The 27,484-nt window shown below is 34.9% G+C and overlaps 1 protein-coding gene across 11 annotated transcripts in view; it reads right to left on the bottom strand.

Moving 5' to 3' along the window:
- Positions 1 to 27,484, bottom strand: part of RALGAPA1 (Ral GTPase activating protein catalytic subunit alpha 1) — a 247,521-nt gene that overhangs the window by 59,404 nt on the left and 160,633 nt on the right. For all 11 annotated transcript variants that reach the window (XM_032404962.1, XM_032404961.1, XM_032404954.1 and 8 more), the window contains one exon: positions 11,312 to 11,435. In XM_032404962.1, coding sequence (XP_032260853.1) covers positions 11,312 to 11,435 — 124 coding nt within the window. The remainder of the gene's footprint in view (positions 1 to 11,311; positions 11,436 to 27,484) is intronic.

The raw sequence follows: 27,484 nt of genomic DNA on the forward strand, positions 1-27,484 counted from the left end.
TAACTACTGAAAGATATGAATTTAGTGCCATTGTATTACCTGTAAAGTGACTGCTACTTCATATTGTCTCTGTCCCTTTCTGGTCTATGTTACTTTTGGGTTCTTTCTTTGCTTAGAGGATCCCTTTTAATATTTCTTGTAGGGTTGGTTTGGTGATCACAAATTCTTTAAGTTTGTTTGTCGTGGAAGCTTTTTATCACTCCTATTTTGAATGACATCCTAGCTGAATAAAGTATTCTTGTCTGCATATTCTTCTTATTTAGCACCCTGAATATATTATGCCAGTCCTTTCTGGCCTGCCAGGTCTCTGTGGATAGGTCTGCTGCCAGTCTAATGTTTCTACCCTTATAGGTTACAGACCTCTTGTCCCGAGCTGCTTTCAGGATTTTCTCTTTGTCTCTGAGATTTGCAAGTTCCACTATTATACGTCAGGGTGTGGATCTATTTTTATTGATTTTCAGGGGGGTTCTCTGTACCTCCTGAACTTGAATGCCTGTTTCCTTTCCCAGATTAGGGAAGTTTTCCGCTATAATCTGCTCCAATATACCTTCTGCCCCCCCAATTATTCTAATATTATTCCGCTTTATGGTATCACTTATCTCTCGAATTCTCCCCTCGTGATCCAGCAGTTGTTTATCTCTCTTTTGCTTAGCTTCTTCATTCTCCATCATTTTGTCTTCTCTATCACTAATTTTCTCTTCTGCCTCTTTTATCCTAGCAGTTAGAGCCTCCATTTTTTATTGCATCTCATAAATAGCCTTTTTGATTTTTGACTTGGTTAGATTTTAGTTCTTTTATTTATCCAGAAAATGATACTCTAGTGTCTTCTATGCTTTCTTCAAGCTTAGCTAGTATCTTTATAATCGTTATTCTGAATTCCAGTTCTGACATCTTACTTATATCCATACTGATTGGGTCCCCAGCAGTCAGTACTGCCTCTTGTTCTCTTTTGAGATGAGTTTTTCCATCTTGTCATTCTTGCAGAAAGTGGTCCCTTTTCTATTCGTAGAGTTGCAGCTATTCTTTTCTTAGATCTCCAGTTTAGTTCGCAGGTGTTCAGAATGATTTGAAAGCTATCTAGCTGAATTCTTGGGACCAGACGAAATTAAGGTCTCCTACTCCACCACCATCTTGGACCAATCGTCCTCTCAACCAGTACCAAAATACTGGGATCATTCCCTACATATTTTCAGACCACAATGCTTTGAAACTGGAACTTAATCAAGGAGGAAATTTGGAAAGAACTCAAATACATGGAGGCTAAAGAGCATCCTACCAAAGAATGAATGGGTCAACCAGGAAATTAAAGAAGAATTAAAAAAATTCACGGAAGCTAATGAAAATGAAAACACAACTCTGCAAAATCTTTGGAATGCATCAAAGGCGGTCCTAAGAGGGAAGTATATAGCAATACAAGCCCTTCTCAAGAAACAAGAAAGGTCTCAAATACACAACCTAACCTTACACCTAAAGGAGCTGGAGAAAGAACAGCAAATAAAGCCTAAACCAAGCAGGAGAAGAGAATTAATAAAGATTAGAGCAGAAATAAATGAAATAGTAATCAAAAGAACAGTAGAACAGATCAACAAAACTAGGAGCTGGTTCTTCGAAAGAATTAATAAGATTGATAAACCCCTGGCCAGACTTATGAAAAAGAAAAGAGAAAGGCCCAAATAAATAAAATCACAAATGAAAGAGGAGACATCACAATCAACACTGAAGAAATACAATTATAAGAACATACTATGAGCAACTATATGACAACAAATTAGGCAATCTGGAAAAAATGGATGTATCCCCAGAGACGTATAAACTACCAAAACTGAAACCGAAAGAAATAGAAAACCTGAACAGACCCATAACCAGCAAGGAAACTGAAGGAGTAATTAAAAATCTCCCAACAAACAAGAGCCCAGGGCCAGATGGCTTCCCAGGGGAATTCGACCAAACATTTAAAGAAGAATTAATGCCTATTCTTCTGAAGCTGTTTCAAAAAATAGAAATGGAAGGAAAACTTCCAAACTCTTTCTACGAAGCCAGCATTACCTTGATCCCAAAACCAGACAAAGACCCCACCAAAAAGGAGAATTACAGACCAATATCCCTGATGAACATGGTTGCAAAAATCCTCACCACGATACTAGCCAATTGGACCCAACAGTACATTAAAAGGATCATTCACCACAACCAAGTGGGATTTATTCCTGGGCTGCAAGGGTGGTTCAATATGAACAAATCAATGAATGTGATACACTACATTAATAAAAGAAAGGACAAGAACCATACGGTCCTCTCAATAGATGCAGACAAAGCACAGCATCCCTTCTTGATTAAAACTCTTCGTAGTGTAGGGGCAGAGGGAACATACCTCAATATCATAAAAGCCATATATGAAAAGCTCATAGTGAGTATCATTTTCAGTGGGGAAAAACTAAGAGCTTTTCCCCTAAGGTCAGGAACATGGCAGGGATGTCCACTATCACCACTGCTGTACATAGTACTATAAGTCCTAGCCTCAGCAATCAGACAACAAGAAATAAAAGGCATCCGAATCAGCAAAGAAGAAGTTAAAGTCTCACTCTTCGCAGATGACATGATACTCTATGTGGAAAACCCAAAAGACTCCACCCCAAAATTGCCAGACCTCATACAGGAGTTCAGCAAAGTGGCAGGATATAAACTCAATGCACAGAACTCAGTTGCATTTCTACACACTAACAACGAGACAGAAGAAAGAGAAATTAAGGAGTCAATCTCATTTACAATTGCACCCAAAACCATAAGATACCTAGGAATAAACCTAACCAAAGAGGCAAAGGATCTGTACTCAGAAAACTATAGAATTCTCATGAAAGAAATTGAGGAAGACACAAAGACATGGAAAAACGTTCCATGTTCATGGATTGGAAGAACAAATATTGTTAAAATGTCTATACCACCTAGAGCAATCTACACATTCAATGCCATCCCTATCAAAATACCATCAACTTTTTTCACAGAGCTGGAACAAATATCCTAAAATTTGTATGGAACCAGAAAAGACCCTGAATAGCCAAAGGAATGTTGAAAAAGAAAAGCAAAGCTCGTGGCATCACAATTCCGGACTTCAAGCTCTATTACAAAGCTGTAATCATCAAGACAGTATGGTGCTGGCACAAAAACAGACACATAGATCAATGGAACAGAACAAAGAACCCAGAAATGGACCCTCAACTCTATGGTCAACTAATCTTCAACAAAGCAAGAAAGAATGTTCAATGGAAAAAAGACAGTCTCTTCAACAAATGGTGTTGGGAAAATTGGGACAGCCACATGCAGAAGGATGAAACTGGACCATTTCCTTACACCATACACAAAAATAGACTCAAAATGGTTGAAAGACCTAAATGTGAGATAGGAATCCATCAAAATCCTAAAGGAGAACACAGGCAGCAACTTCTTCGACCCTGGCCACAGCAACTTCTTGCTAGACATGTCTCCAAAGGCAAGGAAAACAAAGGCAAATTTAACTATTGGGACTTTATCAAGATAAAAAGCTTTTCCACAGCAAAGGCAACAGTCAACAAAACCAAAAGACAACTGACAGAATGGGAGAAGATATTTGCAAATGATATTATCAGATAAAGGGCTAATATCCAAAATCTATAAAGAACTTACCAAACTCAACACCCAAAAAACAAATACTCCAATCAAGAAATGGGCAGAAGACATGAGCAGACATTTCTCCAAAGAAGACATCCAAATGGCCAACAGACACATGAAAAAATGCTCAACATCACTTGGCATCAGGGAAATACTAATCAAAACCACAATGAGATACCACCTCACACCAGTCAGAATGGCTAAAGTTAACAGGTCAGGAAATGACAGATGTTGGCAAGAATGTGGAGAAAGGGTAACCCTCCTACACTGTTGGTGGGAATGCAAGCTGGTGCAGCCACTCTGGAGAACAGTATGGAGGTTCCTCAAAAAGTTGAAAATAGAGCTACCCTAGGACCTAGCAATTGTTCTACTGGGTATTTACCCCACAGATACAAATGCAGTGATCCGAAGGGGCACCTGCACCCTAATGTTTATAGCATCAATGTCCACAAAAGCCAAACTATGGAAAGAGCCCAGATGTCCATCGACAGATGAATGGATAAAGATGTGGTATATATATGAAATGGAATATTATGCAGCCATCAAAAAAATGAAATCTTTCCATTTGCAATGATGTGGATGGAACTAGAGGGTATTATGCTAAGTGAAATAATTTGGTAAGAGAAAGACAATTATCATATGATCTAATATGTGGAATTTAAGAAACAAGGCACAGGATCATAGGGGAAGAGTGGAAAAAATAAAACAAGACAAAACCAGAGAGGAAAACAAACCATAAGAGATTCTTAATCATAGGAAACAAACTGTGGGTTGCTGGAGGGGAGGGGGGTGAGGGGATGGGGTAACTGGGTGACAGACATTAAGGAGGGCATGTAATTTAATGGGCACTAGGTAGTATATAAGACAGATGAATCACAGGCCTGTACCTCTGAAACCAGTAATACATTATATGTTAATTAATTTAAATTTAAAAATGTTAAAAAAAATGTTGTATAAATAGAATTATACAGTGTGTAACCCTGGCAAGAATTTGGAGATTTTCCTGTTATCTTTCTATTAACGATTTCACACTTTATCCCACTGTAGTTAGAGAACATACTGGATGGTTTCAATGTTTTTAGTTTGTTGCAGTGTTTTTTTTATGGCCTAATAGGTCTATCTTGGTATACGTTCCATGGACACTTGAAAAGAATATGTATTCCCATGATGTTGGGTACAGTGTTCTATAAATGTCAGTTAGACCCTGTTGGTTGATGGTATTGTTGAGTTCTTCTATATACTTGCTGATTTTCTGCCTGGCTCTTCTTTTAGTTGTTGTGAAAGAGGTGAAGTCTCCATCCGTACCTATGGATTTGTCTATTTCCTTTTTCAGTTCTATCAGCTTTGCTTCATATATTTTTCAGTTCTGTTGTTGGTTGAGCACACACTATGTCGTCTTGGACTGGCCATTTTATCATTATAATATCCCTGTCTCTGGTAATTCTCTTTGCTCTGAAGTATCCCTTAGCTAATACTAATGTAACCACTCTGGCTTTCCTTTGATTAATGTCTGCATGATAGAACTCTTCCATCCTTTTACTTTTTTTTTTTCCTAAGATTTGTTTATTTTAGAGAGAGAAAAGAGAGGGAAGGGGAGAGAATGTGGAGGGGAGGGGCAGGGGGAAGGGGAAAGAGAGAATCTCAAGCAAACTCCCCACTGAGCATGGAGCCTGATGTGGGGCCCGATCTCACGACCCTGAAATCATGACCCAAGCTGAAATCAAGAGTTGGATGCTTAACCAACTGGGCTACCTAGGTGCCCCATCCATCCTTTTATTCTCTACCAGCCTATATTGTAATATTTGAAGTGAATATATTTTATATAGCATATAGGAGGGGTCATACCTTTTAATGCACTCTGACAATTTTTAATTGGTATTTTTAGACCATTTATATTTAATGTAATGACTGATACATTAGGGCTTAAGCCTGCCATTTTATTCTTTGTTTCCTGTTCATTTTCTGTTTTTCATTTCTTTATTTTATCTGCCTCCTGTGGATTACTTAAACATTTTCTAGAATTCCATTTTTATTTACCTATCGTTTTTTGAGTATATTTTTTTGTATACTTTTAGTGGTTGCTCTTGGTATAAGACTGTATGTACATAACTTATCACAGTCTACTAATGTTGTCACAGTTTGAGTGAATTATACAAACTCTGCCTCAGTTTGCCCCTTTACCTTCAATTGTTTGTAATATAATTGCCATGAATATTTTCATCGCATTACATTTAGAAACACATCAGAAATAAATTTTGCATCAACCATCAAACATAATTAAGAAAACTCAAGAGAAGAAGTAATGCCTAATATATTTACCCATTATTTTTTCTTGTCACGCTCTTTCTTTCTAGTGTTCCAAGGTTCTATCGCTTCCTTTCTGTTAATACAACTTTCAGTTGTTCTTTTAGGGTAGATCCGCTGGCAACAAGTTCTCTAAGTTTTCCTTCATCTGAGAATGTTTTGCTTCATTCCTTCACTAGTTAATATCATTCTCGTTTACATTAATTTTTCTTTCAGCACTTGAGAAATATTGCCACTTTCTCTGGCTACTATAGTTTGTTTCTTGTTTGTTTTTGTTTTTTAGTAGGCTCGATGCTCAGCTTGGAACCCAATGTGGGGCTTGAACTCACAACCCTGAGCTGAAGACCTGAGCCGAGACCAAGAGTTGGACGCTTAACTGACTGAGCCACCCAGGCATCCCTGGTTACTATGGTTTCTGGTAAGAAATTCCCTATCATTCAGGGTGCCTGGGTGGCTCAGTTGGTTAAGCGACTGCCTTCGGTTCAGGTCATGATCCCCAGGTCCTGGGATTGAGCCCCACGTCCAGCTCCCTGCTCAGTGGAGAGCCTGCTTCTCCCTCTCTCTCTGCCTGCTGCTCTACTTGTGCTTTCTCTCTGTGTGTCAAATACATAAAATCATTAAAAAAAAATTCCCTATCATTCTAATTGCTTTCCCCCCATAGATAAAGAACAAATTTTCTCCAGATGCCTTTAAGAATTTTTTGAGACTTCTTATTTTTCAAAAGTTTAATTATTATGTGTCTTGTATGGATTTCTTTCAATTTATCCTGTTTGGTTTCACCCAGCTTCTTTAATTTGTAGCTTTATTAACTTTATTTCTCTTGCCAATTTGGGAAATTTTCAACATTATTTCTTCAAGTAATTTTCAGACCCAACCTATTTCTTCTCTCCTTCTGGGACTCACATAACAGGAATGTTAAATCTTTTGTCATAGTCCCATAGGTCTCTGATGCTCTGTTCACTGTCCTTAAGTCTTTTTTTCCCTCTGCTATTCACATTTTTTACTGTTCTGTCTTCCAGTGTATTCATTCTTCTGTACCCCCATCTCTACCTGACTCTGTTGCTGGCATATCTACTGAGCTTTTTACTTCAGTAATTAAATTTTCAGACTTTCTATTTTTCATTATTTATTTCAACTGTGCTCCTAATTGCTAGTCAAAACATTTCTATTATGGTTACCTCAAAATCTTTGTCATTTGGTGTTATTATGTATTTTCTTCTTCTCATTCATTTGGGGACCTTGCTGGGTCTTGGTATGATTTTTGATCAAAGCTTGGACATTTTCATATTATGTTATAAGACTATGAATCTTATTTAAAACTTTTTTTCAGCTGGCTGTTCTGTGACACAGCTCTGTCAAAGAAGCAACGTGGTTACTGCCTCACTATAGCCAGGTGGAGGGTGAAGTATAGGTTCCCCACTTAACCTCAGCTGACAACTGCAGAGGGGAGATCTTCATTACTGTTACGTGGAGGTAGGAGTTCTGGTTTCGTATGTGATGTCCACTGAGGAAAGGTTAGTCATTACTGGCAGGGTTAGTCTCCTTACTGCTGGGTGATGGTAAAAGGCCTACTTCTCTACTAGGCCTCCTCTGATCTACCCCAGTAGAAGAGGTAGGGGCACCTCATTATGCTGGGTGGGGAGAAAATTCCAGGTTTCTCATGTAGTCTCCACTGACATTGTGGTGTGGGGTGTGGATGGGGGACTTGACCAGCTGACAGAGATGAAAATTTTGGCTTTTTGGTTGGCCTTTTCTAACACTATCTGATACTACTCTTGTGTGGTGTTGGGGATGCCTCATTACAGTCTCATGAAGGTGGTAGGCTAGGCCTCCTAACTGACCTTTGTTGTCAGGGGTGGGGATGGGAGTCATAGTATTTTCTTTGGTGTTTGTTTGGAGTAGAGCAGTTATTGTCTAAATGTTTTCTGTCTTTCTAGGTTATTCCTTTCCTGGTCCTTTCGCTAGAAAGAGTGGGCTTCTGTTGGGGTTCTTTTGGTCAGTGCTTGTTGATGTTTCTAGGTTGCTATTTCGGATCCAATTTGGAGATACAGGAGATAAAGAGAAACCCTTGAGAACCCATCATCATGTCGTTCCTTGGTCCTGAGTTGGTCTGTCTTCCTTTTCACCTTTCAGAGTCTTTCTATGTTTGTTTTATATGTAACGTCCAGGGTTTTGTTATACTTAGTGTGAAGAATAAGGAGAGTCTGTCTCTTTGATCTTCCTAGAAATGAAAGTTCCCACTGTACAACTTAATGGACTTCAGTACATTCACAGATAAGCGCAATCATCACCACAGTCAATTTTAGAACATTTCATCAAAAAGAAACCCTGTACCCTTTAGCTATCACCCTGATCATCCCTCATCCCTCCAACTAGTCCTAAGCAACCACTAACCTACTTCCTGTGTGTGTGTGGTGTGTGTGTGTGTGTGTGTGTGTGTGTACAGTGGTATTTCAGATAAATGGATCATAACACATGTCTTTGTGACTGGTTTCTTTCATCTAACAATGTTTTCAAGGTACATCCACACTGGAACATGTAAATACTTCATTCCTTTTCATGGCCAAATAATATTCCATTATGTGAATACATCACATTTTATCCATTCACCCATTGATGGACATTTGTGTTGCTTCCACCTTTTGGCTATTATGAATAATGCTCCCATAAACATCCATGTACAAGTTTTTGTCTGGATATACAATTTCATTTCTCTTGGGTATCTATCTACCTAAGAATGGAATTTCTGATCATATGGTAATTCAGTGTTTTAGTATTTCATGAGCTGCCAGATCGTTTTCCATAGCAGTTACACCATTTCACATTCCTACAAGCAATGTAAGAGGGTTCAGACTGTATCAAATCCTAGCCTACAGCTGTTATTATCTGACTTTTTGATTCTAGCCAGCCTAATGGGTATGAAGTAGTATCTCTCTGTGGTTTTGATTTGCATTTCTCTGATAATGATGTCAAGCATCTTTTCATGAGCTTATTGGTTATTTGCATATCTTATTAAGAGAAATGTTCATTCAGGTCCTAATTTTTTAATTCGTTTTCTAATTATTGATTTGTATGAGTTCTTTGTATATTTTAGATTCAAGTCCCTTATCACATGTATAATTTGCAATTATGTTTTCCAATTCTGTAGGTTGTCTTTTCACTTCATTTAGTGTCCTTTGAAGCACCAGAGCTTAAAGTTTGATGAAGTTCAATTTACTTATTTTAAAGATTTTATTTATTTGAGGGAGAGAGTGTGTGAGTGGGAAGGGTAAGAAGGGGAGGGACAGGGAGAAAGAATCTGAAGCAGATTCCACAACTGGGCAGGGAGCCCAACATGAGGCTTTATCTCAAGCCCATGAGATCATGCCCTGAGCTGAAACCAAGAGTTGGATGCTTAATCAACAGAGCCATCCAACCCAGGTGCCCTGAAATCCAATTTATTTAATTTTTCCTTTGCTGTTCATGTTTTTAGTGTCATACGTAAAAATCCCTTTTATTTATTAATTATAGCTCCATAAAGGTGAGGGGAAAAAAACCTTAGCAAAATCCAAGGTCATGAAAATTTACCTCATATTGTCTTTAAGGAGTTTTATACTTTTAGCTCTTACAATTAGGTTTTTTTAATCTATTTTGAGTTAATTTTTGTATATATATAGGGTGAGGTAAGAGTCCAACTTCATTCTTTTGCATGTGGCTATCCAGTTGTTCTGGCACCATTTATTGAAAAGACCATTCTTTCTCCACTGGATGGTCTTGGCACTTGTCAAAAATCAGTTGACCATAGATGTATGGGTTTATTTCTAGAATCTCAATTCTATTCCATTGATCAATAGGTCTATCCTTGGTGCAAGTGCCATACTGTTTGATTATTGTTTTGTACTAAGTTTTGAAATACTAAGTGTGAGTACTCCTACTTTGTTCTTTTTCAAATGTCTCTTGCTTTTACTAATACTGTTCTGTTTTTTTTTTAAACGAAAATCTATTTATAATTTTTCTTTATAGTTTCCAAAGCACTTTCACATACCTAATCTCAACTAAACTTCACATATCTGTTGCGTAAAAAAGTATATTACGTTTGACAAATACGCAAATAGAAACAAAGACCCCAAGTAACTCACTTAAAGGGAAATAGCATGTAAGATAAGCCATTAAAAATATATACTGAATGCTAAAGGCTTATGTACTTAATACTGTACAAGGCACTTGGATGTCTTTTAAAATGAAATGAGATAAAAGTGAGATAAAAGTGCCTGCTCTCTAGGAGGGGCTTATAAAGTCTAGCGCAGTGGTCTTCAACAATTTTGCTCATGCACTCTCTACAAGAATTTTAAAAAACCATGTATTAAATTAACAACTATATGAAAATTTTCATCACAAGTTTAAACTGCTGCAAAAGATATAATTTCCAGTGTACTGTATGTTACATGTATATGTGCTTTAAATATATTTTCATCAAATTGTAGAGCTACAGTTTTGCCTGATACAATACATATAAAATGCCTGCTATTAACTTAATGACAAATCAATCAGCCACCATCAAATTCACTTTCTGTTAGAAAACGACACTTCATATGTCGATTTAACTGAACGTATTAACACAAATGTCTATGATAAATACCTCCCTTCTGAGTTACAATTCTTTTTTTTTTAAGATTTTATTTATTTATTCATGAGACAGAGAGAGAGAGAGAGGGGCAGAGGGAGAAGCTGAGCAGGGAGCCCAATGCGGGACTCGATCTCAGACCCTGGGATCATGACCTGAGCTGAAGGCAGACGCTTAACCATCTGAGCCACCCAGGCGCCCTGAGTTACAATTGTAAGATTGTATGTTCTTGAATGAACTTTTTTTGGGTGACAAACCTTCTGGGACAATGTAGGATTTGGGTGAGTGTGTGGTATGCCTTTTTTTACAGAGTTGAAGAATACAAAAGGTGAGTCAAGAGACTGCAAAAGAGTTCTCAGGCACAGATTTTAGTAAAATCCAGGGGATCTGGAAATTAATTTCCTCAAAACTAACCAAGCCAATGTGCCCCCTAAAAACCTTGGTATAGTGAAGATATTCATATCTTAGTTTGAAGACCACTTGTCTACTGGTCACAGCTGTGAGGAAAATCCAGATCTCCTAAACCTAGGAGTTTAGTACTAACAATATACTCACTCATAAAAAAAAGTCAACAATTTTCCTTTCAAAGTCCAAACTGCTTCTGTCTTCACAGATAGGATATAAAGTAGAAACAATAACAAACCTGGCGTTAAGTTGTTGAGTCTCCTAAAGTAATTCTTCTAAAATAAGCTAGAAAGAAATAGAAAACCATTGCTTCCAAATAAAAATACAATGATATTTGGTATTATTTAAGAACAATACCTCCCAACCAAGACCAGCTACAAAATCTTCATATGCTTGACTTCCTCCTGTATTGGTGAGAATGGAATGTTTGTCTTCTTGTCCTTCAGCAACATAAAATACTGCGATCTTGTGGGTCTCTCGACTGTAAAACAAAAGATTACACTGTTCATTTAATCATTAATTTATTCATTCACCCATTAATTAAGTTCAATGTACAAAGTATGTGGCAATAAAAAGATGAAAATGAATTAAATCTTGTAATCTACTAAGAAGATATGTAATTATAAGTAAAAAATTAGAAAAGTTATAAACTTGCCAATAGAACAAAAGAGAGGTGTGATTACTTCTGATTGGAGAAACAGAGAGACACTTAAAGGAGAAAGTTACACTGAGTTGGGTGAAGGCAAGTGAGATCTGACAAATGAAGAGGAGAAAGAGTATCAGGAAAGACATGTGTGAATGCATGAAGCATCTGAGGAGTTACCTGTTGTACAATGTGGCTAAATACCAGAGTTAAATGGACGTGTTTTAGAAATATAAGTAGGAATACAGAGATGACTGAGAAATGATCCATTTCTTCAAAGTGCAGAATAAGAAAAAAGAAATTTATACACAAATATTATAGAACTGTATCGAATAAGTGACAAGCTCTTAGACATTTTTTTAGATCTCCTTCAAATTAAAAATGTTCATAAAAACAAATTTCTTGTATGACATTTGGCTTTCCAAGCTAACTAGGGCACACTACATTTGGTCTAGTGTGATTTAACAAAGCATGGGCTAATGAACTTTATGACCAGAGGTAATGTTTTCACTACTATAGTTTGTAGAAATTAGAAAGCAAGCAAACAAACCATAGCCAGAGAACTGAAATTATTTTAAAAAGTTAGTCAGACAACCAGATTTTCCTACATATCTTGAGGAAGTTGTAAGGTCATGACTGTGGGTTTCAACATCAGCAACTTAAAATCAGGAACAAAGATATTTTAGCTGCTTTCACTAATGGCAATATTTCACTTTATGGGGTGAACACTTAGGCAACTTTTGGTATATTCAATGTATTGTTAGGATAATCTAACCTAAGTAATAAAATATAATTGGGGGGGAACTTCAGTGGACCCTTTCTCAAGCAAAATAACAATTTAAGTGGTGAAAATGATTTTTAAAAAAATCATTTAAATTCTCTGCATATTGTCCTAAGGGCATATAGCAAATGGACAAACATTCATTCAAGAAAATCTACCAAATCTAGTAAGAACAGAATGAGTCTTTGGCATCCCTTACCCCACCCCTTTACTTCCACATTATAGCTTTATCCTGGGCATTCTATTCAGGCCAATATAAGGGTTCCCTTCTCCCCTCCAGTTCCCAGACTGGGAATATGGTTTCATCCTGGGAAAAATAGGCTTCTGGCTGTGTTTCTCATCTTCCCCAGATCCATGCTGCACAAAATCTATTCCAGGCAGCTGTGACTGAGAACCATGTCTCCCTTAACTCTTCCAGCTCCTTCTCTTACGATGGAAGCTCTAGGTGCAAAAGGCTGAGTTTTCCCAATCTTCCTCACTCTAGCTTACCAGTAGGCTAGAGGTTTCACACCAGTAGGTGAAAGCTAAGAAGATGAAGAACTGCCAATCCTTCCCTAACTGTTCACTTGTAGAGTGAGAGTGTTACTCCAGGAAAAGTTGGTTCTTGACCCCAGCTCAGGTATAGTGGCAGAGTTCTGCCACTACTTGTGTCCTGCTCAAGGTGAAACACAGGTCATAAGGACAAAGAACTCAGCAGCAGCTCTGCCTGAGGGGAATGATTTGATTTTGAAACAAAGCTTGGAGAACTCCATGCCTATGGGTTTGTCAAAAACAAGAAAGAGTGTGGTGGAAAGCCATTAAGAGAAGCTAACACTTCCAGACACAAGTAAAACAGCAGAGCAGCCAGAAGTTTTAACAGAGAGAAGCAGGAAGAGATAGCCAAGAAGGGTTCTCTTGGGAACACAGTCAAGTCTATAGGTGAAGAAACCTGTGCACATGTATTACCTTGCACCCACACAGAAGCAATCAGAGTAAGATGCAGGACAGACATGAAAGCATGCCCCAAGCCACACAGACCTATCAACACAAGGGGAAGCCTCACAAATACTCTACTTGAGCTCAGGGTCAACTCTTAGGAAGCCACAACTTTAAAACAACATCCAGTCAATCCTGGCAGTCTAGACGACTGTGCATATCCAAAGCTGTACTCTATTTGGAGCAACCAGAGAGCGAACCTCCAAGCTACTAGTCTCTAGGTGAACATGGGACAAAAAAACATGAACATTCTGAATATGATAGCAGCCTCCAAGCCACACATACATCCACAGTAAACAATAAAAATCTAACTGGCTATGGGGGCCAAAATACAAACTTTGATTAGTAGTAGATTATGTCAACCCAGGGGGGAACCCATGGGTAGCCCTACCAAAAGATAAAAAACATTTTAAAATTTTTGAGCAGGGAGAGCTGAGGCTGCACATGGTGGGGAAATAGACTTTGCAGGATTAGTTCAGCCAAATCACTAGAAAATAAACAAATGATCAAACACTGCACTTTTGATTCAAAGACACAAATAATGTTGAAAGTAAAGTAAACGGAAAAAGACACCATGCAAATAGTAACCAAGAAACCTGGAGTGGCTATATTAATATCAGACTTTAAAATGAAAAATATTAGTGATAAAGAGACATTTCATAATGTTAAAAGGTCAGCCTACTAAATTTCATAATGTTAAAAGGTCAGCCCACTAGGAAGATATGAAAATTAAAAACACACATGCACTCAACAGAGAACTTCAAAACACATGAAGCAAAAACAGAACTGGAGGCAGAAATAGACATTTCTACAATCACAATGGAAGACTTCGATACCCCACTTTTATTTTTTTTATTTTTATTTTTTTTAAAGATTTTATTTATTTATTTGAGAGAGAGAGAATGAGAGAGAGCGAGTACATGAGAGAGGGGAGGGTTAGAGGGAGAAGCAGACTCCCTGCCAAGCAGGGAGCCCGATGCGGGACTCGATCCAGGGACTCCAGGATCATGACCTGAGCCGAAGGCAGTCGCTTAACGAACTGAGCCACCCAGGCGCCCGATACCCCACTTTTAATAGTGGACAAAACAATTAAGAGAGTATCAACAAGGAAACGGAAGACTTCAATAATACTGTAAACCAACTAGATCTAAAATACATTTATACAACACCCCACAAAACAGTAGTAGAGCACACATTCTTCTCAAGGATACAGGAACATCCGATAGGGTGGACCATATGGTAGGTCAGAAAACAAGCCTCAATAAATTTGAAAGGATTGAAATTATGCAAAGTGTATTTTCTAATCACAATGGAATGAAATTAGAAATCAATAAAAGATAAAAACTTCAGGAATTTCACATGTATGTAGAAATGAAACAATGTACTCCTAAATAACTGAGAGAATCAATGTCAAGGGAAATAAGAAAATACCTAGAGATGATGAAAATGAAAACATAACATACCAAAATTGATGGCATACAGGCAAAGCAGTGCTCACTCATAAATTTATAGATGTAAATGCCTATATTAAAAAAGATGAAAAGATCTTGCATCAATAACTAAACCTTCCACTTTAAGAAACTAGAAAAAGAGCAACTAAAATCAAAGCAAGAAAAAGGAAATTATAATAAAGACTAGAGTGGAAATAAAATAAAATAGAACAGAAAAACAACAGAAAAATCAATGAAACCAAAACTTGGCTTTTTGAGACGATAAACAAAATTGATAACTTTATAGTTAGACTGAACGAGGAAAAAAAGAGAAGACTCAAATTACTAAAATCAGAATCTAAGGAAGAGACATCAGTACATATGGTACAGAAATAAAAAGAATTGTAAGGGAAAACTCTGAACAACTATATGCCAACAAATTAGATAAAATAGATTAAATGGAAAAATACCTAGAGACACACAAATTACTAAATCCAACTCAAGAGGAAAGAGAACACCTGAACAGATCACTTACAAAGAGACTGAATTAGTAATGTGATTGAAAAGGAAGAAGTAAAACTACCTCCACTTGCAGATGAGATGATTTTGTATATAGAAAACCCTAAAGAATCCACTGCAAAGTTTTTAGAGCTATTAAATGAGTTCAGCAGGGTTCAAGATACAATAACCACATATAAAAATCAATTGTATTTCTATATACCAACAATGAACAATCAAAACAAAACTAAGAAAATTCCTTTTATAATACTATACCATCAAAAATAATAAATTACTTGGGTATGTAAGTACAAAAGTACTTAACAAAAAGTTAAGTATAAAACTTATACTCTGAAAATTACAAAACACTGTCAAAAGAAATTAAAGATCTTAAAAAAAAATCCCATTCATGGACTGAAAGGCTTAACATTGTTAAGATAATATCCCCGAATTGATTTACAATCTTAATGTAATCCCTACCAAAATCCCAGCTCCTGTTTTTGTAGAAATGCACAAGCTCATCCTAAAATTCACAGGAAGATACAAAAGATCCAGAATATCCATAACTATCTTGAAAAAGAAGACAAAGTTGGATTCATAATTTCCAATTTTAAAACTTGCCACAAAGCAGCAGCAATCAATGCACTGTGGTAGTGTCATAAGAAGTGACAAACAGATGTATATGGAACAGAATCTTTGATTTAGAAATAAACCCTTATATTTGTCATCAGTTGCTTTTCTGACAAGGATACCATGACAATTCAATGGGAAAAGAAGAGTCTTTTCAACAAATGGTGCTGGGGCAACTGGGTATGTACAAGCAAAAGAATGAAGGAGGATTCTTACTTTGCAACTTCCTACCTCACACCAAAAACAACAAACAAAAAGGACGTTAGATCTTAATATAAGGTTTAAAACTATAAAGTTATAAAAAAGTTTATAAAACTAGTGTCCATGGCAAAAAAATGTACATGAATGTTCACAGCAGCATTATCCATAATATCCAAAAAATGAAACCAACCCAAATGTCCATCAACTGATGAATGGATAAACAAAATGTAGTATATCCATACAATGGAATATTATTCAGCAATAAAAAGAAATGAAGTGCTGAGAACACACTGCAATACGGATGAACTTTGAAAACACTATGCTAAGAAGCCTGCCACAAAATACCATATATTGTTTGATGCCTTTTATATGAAATGTCCAGTATAGGCACATCTATAGAAATAGAAAGTAGATTAGCATTGTCTACAGCTGGGGAGTGGGAGAAGGGGGTGGTTGGCGGTAATGGGGAGTTACTGGCAATGGGTATGGAATTCCTTTTGAAGTAACTAAAATATTCTAAAATCAGGTTGTTGTGACAGTTGCACAACCCTGTGAATATACTAAAAACATGTATACTTTAAAAATGAGTAAACTGTATGGTATAAGAAGTACATCTCAAAAAAAAAAAAAAGAAGTACATCTCAAGAAAACTGTTAAGAATTTAACTTGGAAGCACAATCCACTATGTGTAAATCCTGATCCTGGGGCAGAAAGGGAACTTCTCCAGTGTTCTTACTTGGTGTTTCTGTGTCACATTTTGGTAATTCTTGCAATATTTCAATTTTTTTCAGGTAAAGGTCTATCAATTAGAACTCATAAATCACAATTTATAAAATAAATAGAAATGTTCACCTAATACTATATAAATCTAAAAGCAGGGAGAAAAATATGTGCCATGCAGGAAAAAATAGAACATAAATCTTTACAATGCAAAAGTAAAAGAGAAATCACCTTTATATTATCTATGACCTTCCTACAATTTGTAAAAACAGAGCTCAGATGCCTTTCATGTCGACTTTTAATCTTTCACCATTCCCTCTTATTTTTCTACTTACCTAACTACTGCTGCTAAAATGTTTGGTATATTGTCATTAGCTTAATATGTACAATAATGAACAACTAGGGAAAGAAACCAGAAAAAACACCCATAAAATTAACGAACTTGCAACTTACATGCAACCATATAAGAATATGTATAGAACTGGCAAAATACTGTGAGCATACTATTGGAAAATTCAAAGTGAAGTCTGCTAAGTTGTAAGCACTTCTGAATCCCTGCATATACACTGCGATAGAAATAATAATACAAATTTTGAGATTTGAAATAAAAAAATCTGGTGGTTGTTCAACCAAGAGGAACAGGAATCAGTTAATCTAGTCAAAGAAAATAAAGGATCTATAAATGGTCTAGGAAGATAAGAGTATAAACAACATCACTTTTCATTTTTCCTCTCTAGTCCATCAGAAAAGTACAAGCCTACCTCAGAGAAATTGCAGGTTTAGTTGTAGGCTACAATAAAGTGAATACAGCAATAAGGTGTATATAAAAGTTACGTTTATACTATACTATACTTTATTAGGTGTGCAACAGCATTATGCCTAAAAAAGCACATACCTTAATTTAAAAAATCACCTTTTTTGCTAAAAAATGCTAACCATCATTTGAGCTTTCAGCAAATCATAACCACTGATAATAGATCACCATAACAAATATAATGAAAAAGTTTGAAATATTGCAAGAATTAACAAAATGTGACAGAGACGCAAAGTGAGCAAATACTGTTGGAAAAATGGTGCTGATAGACTTCATCTCTTGCTCTTTGTAATAGTCTCTTTAAAGTAGTAAGGACATGAATCAAGGGGTTGGGGGCAAGAAAAGCATAGAAGAAGGGATAATAAGAACTGGCGCAATAGTTATGAAAATCTAAGGGCAAGAGAAAGGAAATGGTCAAGTTTGGGTGACTGAAATGATATTTCTAAACATAATCAAGAAAATTATGAGGAGGATCTGATTTGGGAACAAAATGGTGACCTGGGAGGAAGCAGGTAAAAATTTGTAATAGGCAGCTGCAAAATCATGACAAGAGAATTGAGAGACAAGTACATGGAAAGAATGGGGTTAAGAAGATAGGAGAGATATCCCAATGAGGGGAATAACTATATTAGGGGGTTATGAGGTAAAAGATGAGCCAGTGAAGACAAACTTGGAATAATTAGAGAATTAGGAGTTGAATGAGGTAATTGTAGTGCTACAGAAGCCGGGGAGAAGAACATTTTAGAGAATAGACTACAGTATTAAATTAGGGGATATAATACTCAAGGGGTTTTTAGGGCAGTGAAACTATTCTATAGGATACTGTAATGGTGGATACCTGTTAACTACACATTTGTCAAAATGCATACAATGTACAACACAGAGAATGAACTCTAATGTAAACTATGGACTTCAGTTAATATATCAATATTGTTTCATCAATTTTAACAGATGTTATCACACTGATACAAGAGATAGAAAAATTATGTGTAGGGGAAAAGGGTATGTGGGAACTCTCTGTACTTTGCAATCAATTATTTTGTAAATCTAAAACTGCTGTAATCTTTTAAAATGCTAACTAAATTTAGTTAATGAGATAAAATGTTGAAGATTGAGAAAACTCTAGACTTGATGGTCAAGATACTAACCTTCAGAAGGATAGTTTCAGTAGAGCAGTGAGGTCTGGAACACATGTTGAGCAAGAGAGCAAAAGAGTTATGATTCTTGCCCTCAAGGACTTGACCATTTAGTACCAAAGATAAATTATCATGGGGAAGAGTTAGGATATAAGAACTCACAGATTATTTAGAGGGTTATTATAATTGTTTTGGAAAGAAGTAATAAGAATATCTAAGAATAATAATAGTAATAATAATAATAATACACTGTGACAAATGTTATGACAGGGAAGTGTTATAGGGCTCTGTGAGAGCACATGGAAGATCCAAACATAGTCTGGGGAGGAAGGTAAAGAGAGGTAGTTCCTTTCCCTAAAGGATTTCAGAAAACATGATTTTTAAGCTGAGACTAAAAAAATGGACAGGAGTTGTACTCTGAAAAATTTTATAGCCTAAGACCATTTCATTGTTAAAAAATAAAAGTAAGACAAAAACATTCAATTCTAGAAGAAAAAGAACAATATAAAGCTTATAAATAAGAAATAATAGACAAAAATTAATGAGTTAGAAAACAGAATATAATAAACTAAAAACTGTTTCTTTGAAAAGATTAAGTAGATTATTTGCATCAAGAAAAAAAACCCACTGTAATGGTGATGCATAAGTAATTATAACTTTAGTTTAAAAGTTAGAAAATGTTTTTAAAATAATCATAAACATAACAATTTGTTATTGTAGTAACACCAATAATCTAAAATGTGAGGAAGAAGTAAAAGTATAAAGTTTCTATATGCTATCTATCAAGTTGTAATCAGCTTAAAATAAGATGTTATAAATATAACATATTTTATATAAGCCTTGTGGTAACCACAAAGGAAAAAACTTGTAGCAGATAAACAAAAGACTATGACAAAGGATTCAAACATACTACTACAAAAAGTCTTTAAATCACAAATGAAGACACTAAGAGAGAAAGCAAAAAACAAAGGATCTACAAAACAGAAAACAATGAAGAAATGGCATTAGTAAGTTTTTACCTCTCAACAATTACTTTAAATGTAAATAGATTAAATTCTTCAATCAAAAGACACAGAATGGCTGAATGGACAAAAAAATGAGATCCAAATGATATGCTGCTTACAGGAGACTCATTTTAGCTTTAAGGGTGAACAGAGAATGAGAACTGAAGGGACAGGAAATAATATTTTAAGCAAATGATAAACAAGAGAAAGCAAAGGTAGCTATATTTATATCAGACAAAATAGACTGTGAGTTAAAAATGGTAAAAAAAAAAAAAAAAAGTTACTATCATAAAGAAAAGGGGTCAATCCATCAAGAAGATATAACAATTATAAATATTTATGCACCCAACATTGGCACACCTAAATATATAAACCAAGTACTAAAAGAAAAGGGAAATACACAGCAATACAATAACAGTTGGGGACATTAATACCCCACTCTCAACAATGGACAGATCATCCAGATAGGAAATCAAATAAGAAAGTGAATTTGAACAATACTATAGACCAAATGGACTTAACAGACATATACGGAATATTCTGTCCAATCGCAGCAAATACACATTCTTCTCAAGTGCACATGGAACATTTTCTACGATAGATCATGTGCTAAAACACACAAGTCTCAACAAATTCAAGAAGACAGAAATTAGTATCACGTATCTTTTCCAACTACAAAGGAATTAAACTAGAAATTAATAAACAGGAGGAAAGCTGGAAAATTCACAAATACAGGGAAACTAAATGACACACTCCTGAACAACCAATGCATCAAAGAAGAAATCAACAGGGAAATTAAAAATATCTTGAGACAAAAAGAAAAGGAAATACAATAAACCATAACTTATGGAATGTAGCAAAAGCAGTTCCAAGAGGGGAGCTTATAGTGATAAATACATACATCAAGAAAGAAAGAACTATCTCAAATAAACAACCTAACTTTATACCTAAAGGAACTAGAAAAAGAAGAATAAACTAAGCCCAAAGTTAACAGAAGAAAGGAAATAATAAAAATTAGAGCATAAATAAATGAAATAAAGAATAGGAAAATAGAAAAGATGAACAAAACCAAGAGCTGGTTCTTTGAAAACATAAACAAGATTAATAAACCTTTTGCTAGACCAACCATAACAAAAAAGGACCCAAATAAATATTACAACAAATGAAAAGGAGATGTTACAACTGATACCACAGAAATGCAAATGATCATAAGAGACTATGATGAACAACTATTTACCAAACAAGTGGACAACCTAAAAGAAATGCATAAATTCCTAGAAATGTACAACCTACCAAGACTTAATTATGAAAACCAGAAAATCTAAACAGACCAATAACATGTAAGCAGATGGAAGCAGTAATCAAAAACTTCCCAACAAAGAAAAGCCTGGTACCAGATGGCTTCACTGTGAATTCTACCCAACACTTAAAGAATTAATACCTACTCTTCTCAAACTCTTCCAGAAAAGTGAAAAGGTGGGAATACTTCCAAACTCATTTTACCAGGAGAGCATTACCTTGATACCAAAGCTAGGTAAGAATACTACAAGAAAAGAAAATTAGAGGCCAACATCTCTGATGAATATAGATGTAAAAATTTTCAACAAAATACTAGCAAATAGAATTCAATAGCACATTAAAGAATCATACAACATGATAAAGTGAGATTCATCCTCTGGATGCAAAGATGGTTCAACATATGCAAACCAATAGATGTTATACATCACCTCAACGGAATAAAAGATAAAAATCATACAATCATCTCAACAGATGCAGCAAAACAATTTGACAAAATTCAATACTCATTCTTGATAAACAGTCTCAACAAACTGGGTATAGAAGGAATGTACCTCAAAATAATTAAGGCCATATCTGATAAGCCCACAACTAACATTCTCTGTGGTGAAAAGCTGAAAGACTTCTTTTTTCTAAGATCAGGAACAAAATCAGAGTGCCCAACCTCATCACTCCTATTCAACACAGTATTGGAAGTCATAGCCAGAGCAATCAAGCAATAAAAAGAAATAGAAAGCATCTGAACTGGGGAGAAAGTAGTATGATTATCTCTTTTTGCACATGACATAATCTTAAACAAAGAAAATACAAAAGATTCCACCAAAAAACTGCCAGAACTAGTAAAGAAATTCAGTAAAGTTGCAGGATATAAAATCAATACACAAAACCAGTCATTTTTCTATACACTAACAATGAATTATTTGAAAAAGAAATAAAGAAAACAATCTCATTTATAATAGCATCCCAAAAAATTGCTTAGGAATAAATTTAGCCAAGATGAAAGATCTTCACAATGAAAACTATGAGACATTGATGAAAGATAGCCTGTGGTTCATGGATTAATATTAAAATGGTCACACCATCTAAAGTAATCCATTGATTCACTGCAATCCCTATCAAAATTCCAATGGCATCTTTTTTTTTTTTTTTTTTACAGAAATAGAAAAGCTATACTAAAATTCATATGGAACCATAAAAGACACCAAATAGCCAAAGCAATCCTAAAACAGAATAACAAAGCTGGAGGCATCACATTTACTGATTTCAAACTATATTACAAAGCTACAGTTATCAAAACCATACTGGAATAAGGACAGACACAAAGATCAATTGAACAGAACTGTGAACCCAGAAATAAACCCGTGCACGAATAGTCAACTAATATTTGAAAAGGGAGCCAAGAATATCAATGGAGGAAAGATGGTCTCTTCACTACACTAGATATTCATATGCAAAAGAATGAAACTGGACCCCTACCTTATGCCACTCACAAAAATTAACATGAAATGGATTAAAGACTTAATATTGTAAAACTCCTAGAAGAAAAATAGAGGATAAGCTCTTTGACACTGGTCCCGGCAATGCTTTTTCAGATATGAAAGCACAAGCAACAAAACCAAAACATCAAACTAAAAAGCTTCTGCATGGCAAAACAATGATAAACAAAATGAAAAGGCAACCTATGAAGTGGAAGAAAATATTCGCAAACTATATATATGTATCTGATAATGGGTTAGTATCCAAAATATTAAGGAACTCATACAACAGCAATAAAACAAATAATCCAATTAAAATGGACAAAAAGAAAAAAGAAAAGAGGACCTAAAAAAAAAAAATGGGCAAGGACCCAAAGAGACATTTTTCCAAAGAGGATATTCAAATGACCAGCACATACATGAAAAGGTGCCCAGCATCACTAATCACTGGGGAAATGAAAATCAAAACCACAATGAAATATTACCTCACACTTGCTAGAATGGCTATTATCAAAAAGACAAGAGGTAACAAGTGTTGGTGAGGATATACAGAAAAGACAACCCTTGTTGTAAACTGTTGGTGGGAATGTAAATTGATGCAGCCTTTATGGGAAACAGTATAGAGGTTCCTCAAAAAATTAAAAACAGAACTACTACATGATCCAGCAATCCCACTTCTGGATATATATCCAAAAAAACCCCAAAATTACTACCTTGAAGAGATATCTGCATCCCCATGTTCACTGCAGCATTGTTTACAATAGCCAAGGTATGAAAACAACCTGTGTTCATCAACAGATGAATGGATCAAGAAAATGTGGTATACATGTACAGTTGACCCTTGAACAAGAGGGGTTTGAACTGCATGGGTCTATTTATAAACAAATTTTTTTTCAGTAAATACAGTACAGTACTGTAAATGTATTTTCTCTTATGATTTTCTCAGTAACATTTTTCTATAGCTTACTTTAAGAATACAATATATAACACATATAAAATATATGTTAATTGACTTTATATTATCAGTAAGGCCTCCAGTCAAGAGTAGGCTATTGGTAGTTAAGTTTTTAGGAAGTCAAAGTTATATGCAGATATTGAACTGCATGGGGATGGGGTGAGGTTGGTGCTCTTGATTCCTGTGTTCTTCAAGGGCCAACTATACAATGAAATTCAGCCATAACAAAAGGAGGAAATCCTGCCATTTGTGACAACTTGGATGAAACCTGAAGGCATTATGCTAAGTGAAATAAGTCAGACAGAGACAGACAAATATTGTATGTTCTTACTTATATGTGGAATCTGAAAAAAATGAACTCACAGAAGCAGAGAACAGACTGGTTTCAGGGGTGGGGGATAGGGAAATGGGCAAAATGGGTGAAGGTGGTCAAAGGGTATAAACTTCCAGCTGTGAGATGAGTAAGTTCTGGGGAAGTAAAGTACAGCATAGTAACTACAGTTAACAGTACTGTATTATGTATTTAAAGGTTGCTAAGAGAGCGGATTTTTAAAGTTCTCATCACACAAAAAATTATAACTATGTGAGGTGATGAATGTGTTAACTAACCTTATTGTAGAAATCATTTTACAATATATATATTTATAAATCATTATGCTTAAACCATAAACTATCACAATGTTGTATGGCTATTATCAAATGCTATTGTCAATGCTATCTCAATAAAGCTAGAGGGAAAAAATTTTGAAGGGATGATATGGGAACACATAAATTAATTTTTTAAAAAGAGCAAAAAAAAAAATCCCACAAAACTAAAATGAGAAAAGGAATATAGCGGAATTATGATGTGTGTGTATGTACTAATCTGTATTAGTATGCATTTTGAAAACCTCAATGAAAAGGAGTTTTGTAAAAAACCAAAAAACACTGAAGTTGACCCAAGAGCTAAAAGAAAACCCAGAGGCTAATAATGATGAAACAAACTGAAAGAATTAGAAATTTTACTAGTTATTCCAAATTTTCAAACAACAGATAATATTCGTTTCATGAAGCTGGCTATAATCTTAACTTTAAACATAGTAAGAACAGATAAAAAATTAAATAAATATAGAATATGCTTAGAAATGGGCTATACCCTAATTCAAAATTAAAGTCTAGTAAATTGAACACAACAGGAAGTCAAATGACCCAGTAGGTTATTCCAAGAATTATTTAATATTAGCAATCTAGTGATACTACATATAATATACATCAGTTAAGAAAGCAAAACTATATGAAAATTTGAATAGATGCTGAAAAAGATTCCAATAACAGGATGTCCACTCTTGCAACAGGTATTTAACCCTGTAGTGCAAGTTCTAGTCAATGCAATAAAATATGATATAAGCAAAAATAGGCATAACTTTTAGAAAAGAGATTATTTGTAAGATAATTACATACCTAAACAGATCTGAATAGACAACTATAAAATGTTTAAAATAAATAAGAGAATTCACTAAAGTATTTGGGGAGCAAAATATAATGGGAAAAAAATTCTATTTAGAATAGCATAACAACAATAAAATAACCCTAAAAGTAATGTCTGGGTCTCAGAATAAATGAAAAACACACCATGATTATGAATGGGAAGAATGATGATAGCAAATGTACTTATTCTCTGCATATGAAAGTTTTATTGTAAATCAAAACCAAAATATCAATGGGATTTTTTTTCTGGAAAACAAGAGCGTAATTCTAACACGTATCCAGAAGAAAAAACAGGTGATAATATCAAAGAAAAGAAGAATATGTATGAATAGGGTGAGGAAGAAGACTGGGTCTATCAGATATTAAATTACAAAGCTATAATAATCACTAACATCTGCATAAAACTGATAGACAACTCAACAGAAATGAACAGATAGCTCTGAAATAAACCGGTTAATATTTGATAAAGGAAACATCAAATCAATGAGAAAGTTATGGATTATTCAACAAATTATGGAAATAGACTATTCTCCAATATTCAAGCTAGTTCCATTTTTTATTCCATAAACTAAAATGTATTCCAGAAGAAATAAAGAATTAAATGTAAAATAATTACCATTCCTACCAAGTAATTATGGATCTAGAAGGAAATACAGTAGAACATTTAATTGATTTCAAGACAGAATTCTCTAAGCACAATAAGCAACTGAAAAAAATCCAAAGAAAGAAGACTGAGAAATAAAATTACATAAAAATGAAAAACCTGTATGCTAAACAATATGAAGTTATTGAAAACCGAAAGCCAAACAACTAACTGGGAAAACTCCCACAATAAGTACAAAAGTTAATCCTTAGATACACACATATGTAGAAGAGCTCCTGCAATTAAGAAAAATTTCCTTTTAAATAGAAAAAGGACACTAAGAGGGAATTTGAAAAAAGATTAAAATTTCTTACAAATACATGAAAGATATTAACTTCACTAGTAGTAAAGAACAATAAATTAAAGAGATACCATGATCTGCCTCCCAAGCTAGGAAAGATTTAGAAAATATGACCAATACCTTGTGTTGGCCAGATTGAAGTTATACTAGTGTTCTACATAATGTTGGTACTAATTAGAAATTAGTACTTAGTGAAAAGTAATTCTGTAGTATGTATGGCCTGAAATAAGTTCTTATGCTTTGATGTAATAATTCCATTTCTAGGAACCTATCCTACGGCAAGATATTAAAAACAATGTCAATGTCCAATAATCATAGAACTTGGCACCATAAAAAATTATTTTTGAAAAATATCAAAATGCCTGAGGAAAATGCTCCCAACATGATAAAGTCCTTTTTAAAAGATAACTTACTGTATACATATTACTAGGATTCCAGTTTTTTAAAATAAAAAAATCATATGTATATCAAAAAAGACTGAAAATAAATGTTCAGAATAGTGTTATAAATATATGGTTTATTTTTTTATTGTATATTTTCTATAATAACTAGAGAAACTAGACATTATTTTTAAAAGATTATTCTGAAAAAAGCTAAAAACCACAAAAACCAAAGAAGTTGGTAAAGATATTTTCTCATAAAATTTGGTAGTAAAAGGCATGAAAGGGATAGACTATAGCTTGAAAGGATGGTAACTGAGGACAGTTTTGTTTTCTTTTGTTTAAAGAAATGTAACAACTGTGCTTATGGTAAAGGGGTAAGTAGAAATACAAGATAAAGATGTGGTCACTTTTTGAAGATCCTAGAGCAAGCAGAGAAGGTAGGAGGTAGAAGTATAGACAGAAAAAAAAAAAAAGGTTTTTCTGAAACTGAAGGTGAGCAAGAAAAGATGGCTCAATATAGAAATTTTAAAGAGAAGTTATAAGGCGGAGTTGTTTGATATGGGAAAGGAATGAATAATCTTGTTTATTTTGCATTCCTATAGAATACTGCTGGCATGGTAGTTTGTTTCAAATGAATTCCCCAATTGTCAGAATCACTGGATTTAATTAGAGGTGTGACTAATGTGTGTTAAATATGAATGGGTTGAGGATGAAAGGTTAGGAACTATTGTTCTACCAGACTGTCTTTCACATAGGAGGTCAAACATTTGAATTGAATCCTCAGTGAGGTTAGAGTAGAGATGATCTTTTGACTATAATGAAGGGCTTGAAGAACAAAGAAGTGGTTTTTAATAATTACTCTGAGGAACAAAGTAAGAAGTGAACAAGGGATAAGAAATTTGCCAAACAGTAGAGAAGGTATTGCTGAAGTAAAGGAGCATGAATCTACAGTAACTCTCTATATCACACTGGTTTGATCATTTTCTCTAGTAATATACTGCTGCCTAGGAGTAGAGAAAGTAGATGTGAAGAATGATCTGGATCAGGGGCGCCTGCATGGCTCAGTTGGTTAAGCGACAGACTCTTGGGTTTTGGCTCAGGTCATGATCTCACGGTCCTGAGAGATCCAGCCCTGCATCAGGCTCCACGCTCAGTGGGGAGTCTGCTTGAGATTCTCT

This window comes from Phoca vitulina, unplaced genomic scaffold (genome assembly GCF_004348235.1).
Source record: "Phoca vitulina isolate PV1807 unplaced genomic scaffold, GSC_HSeal_1.0 scaffold7, whole genome shotgun sequence".
Lineage (NCBI taxonomy): Eukaryota > Metazoa > Chordata > Mammalia > Carnivora > Phocidae > Phoca > Phoca vitulina.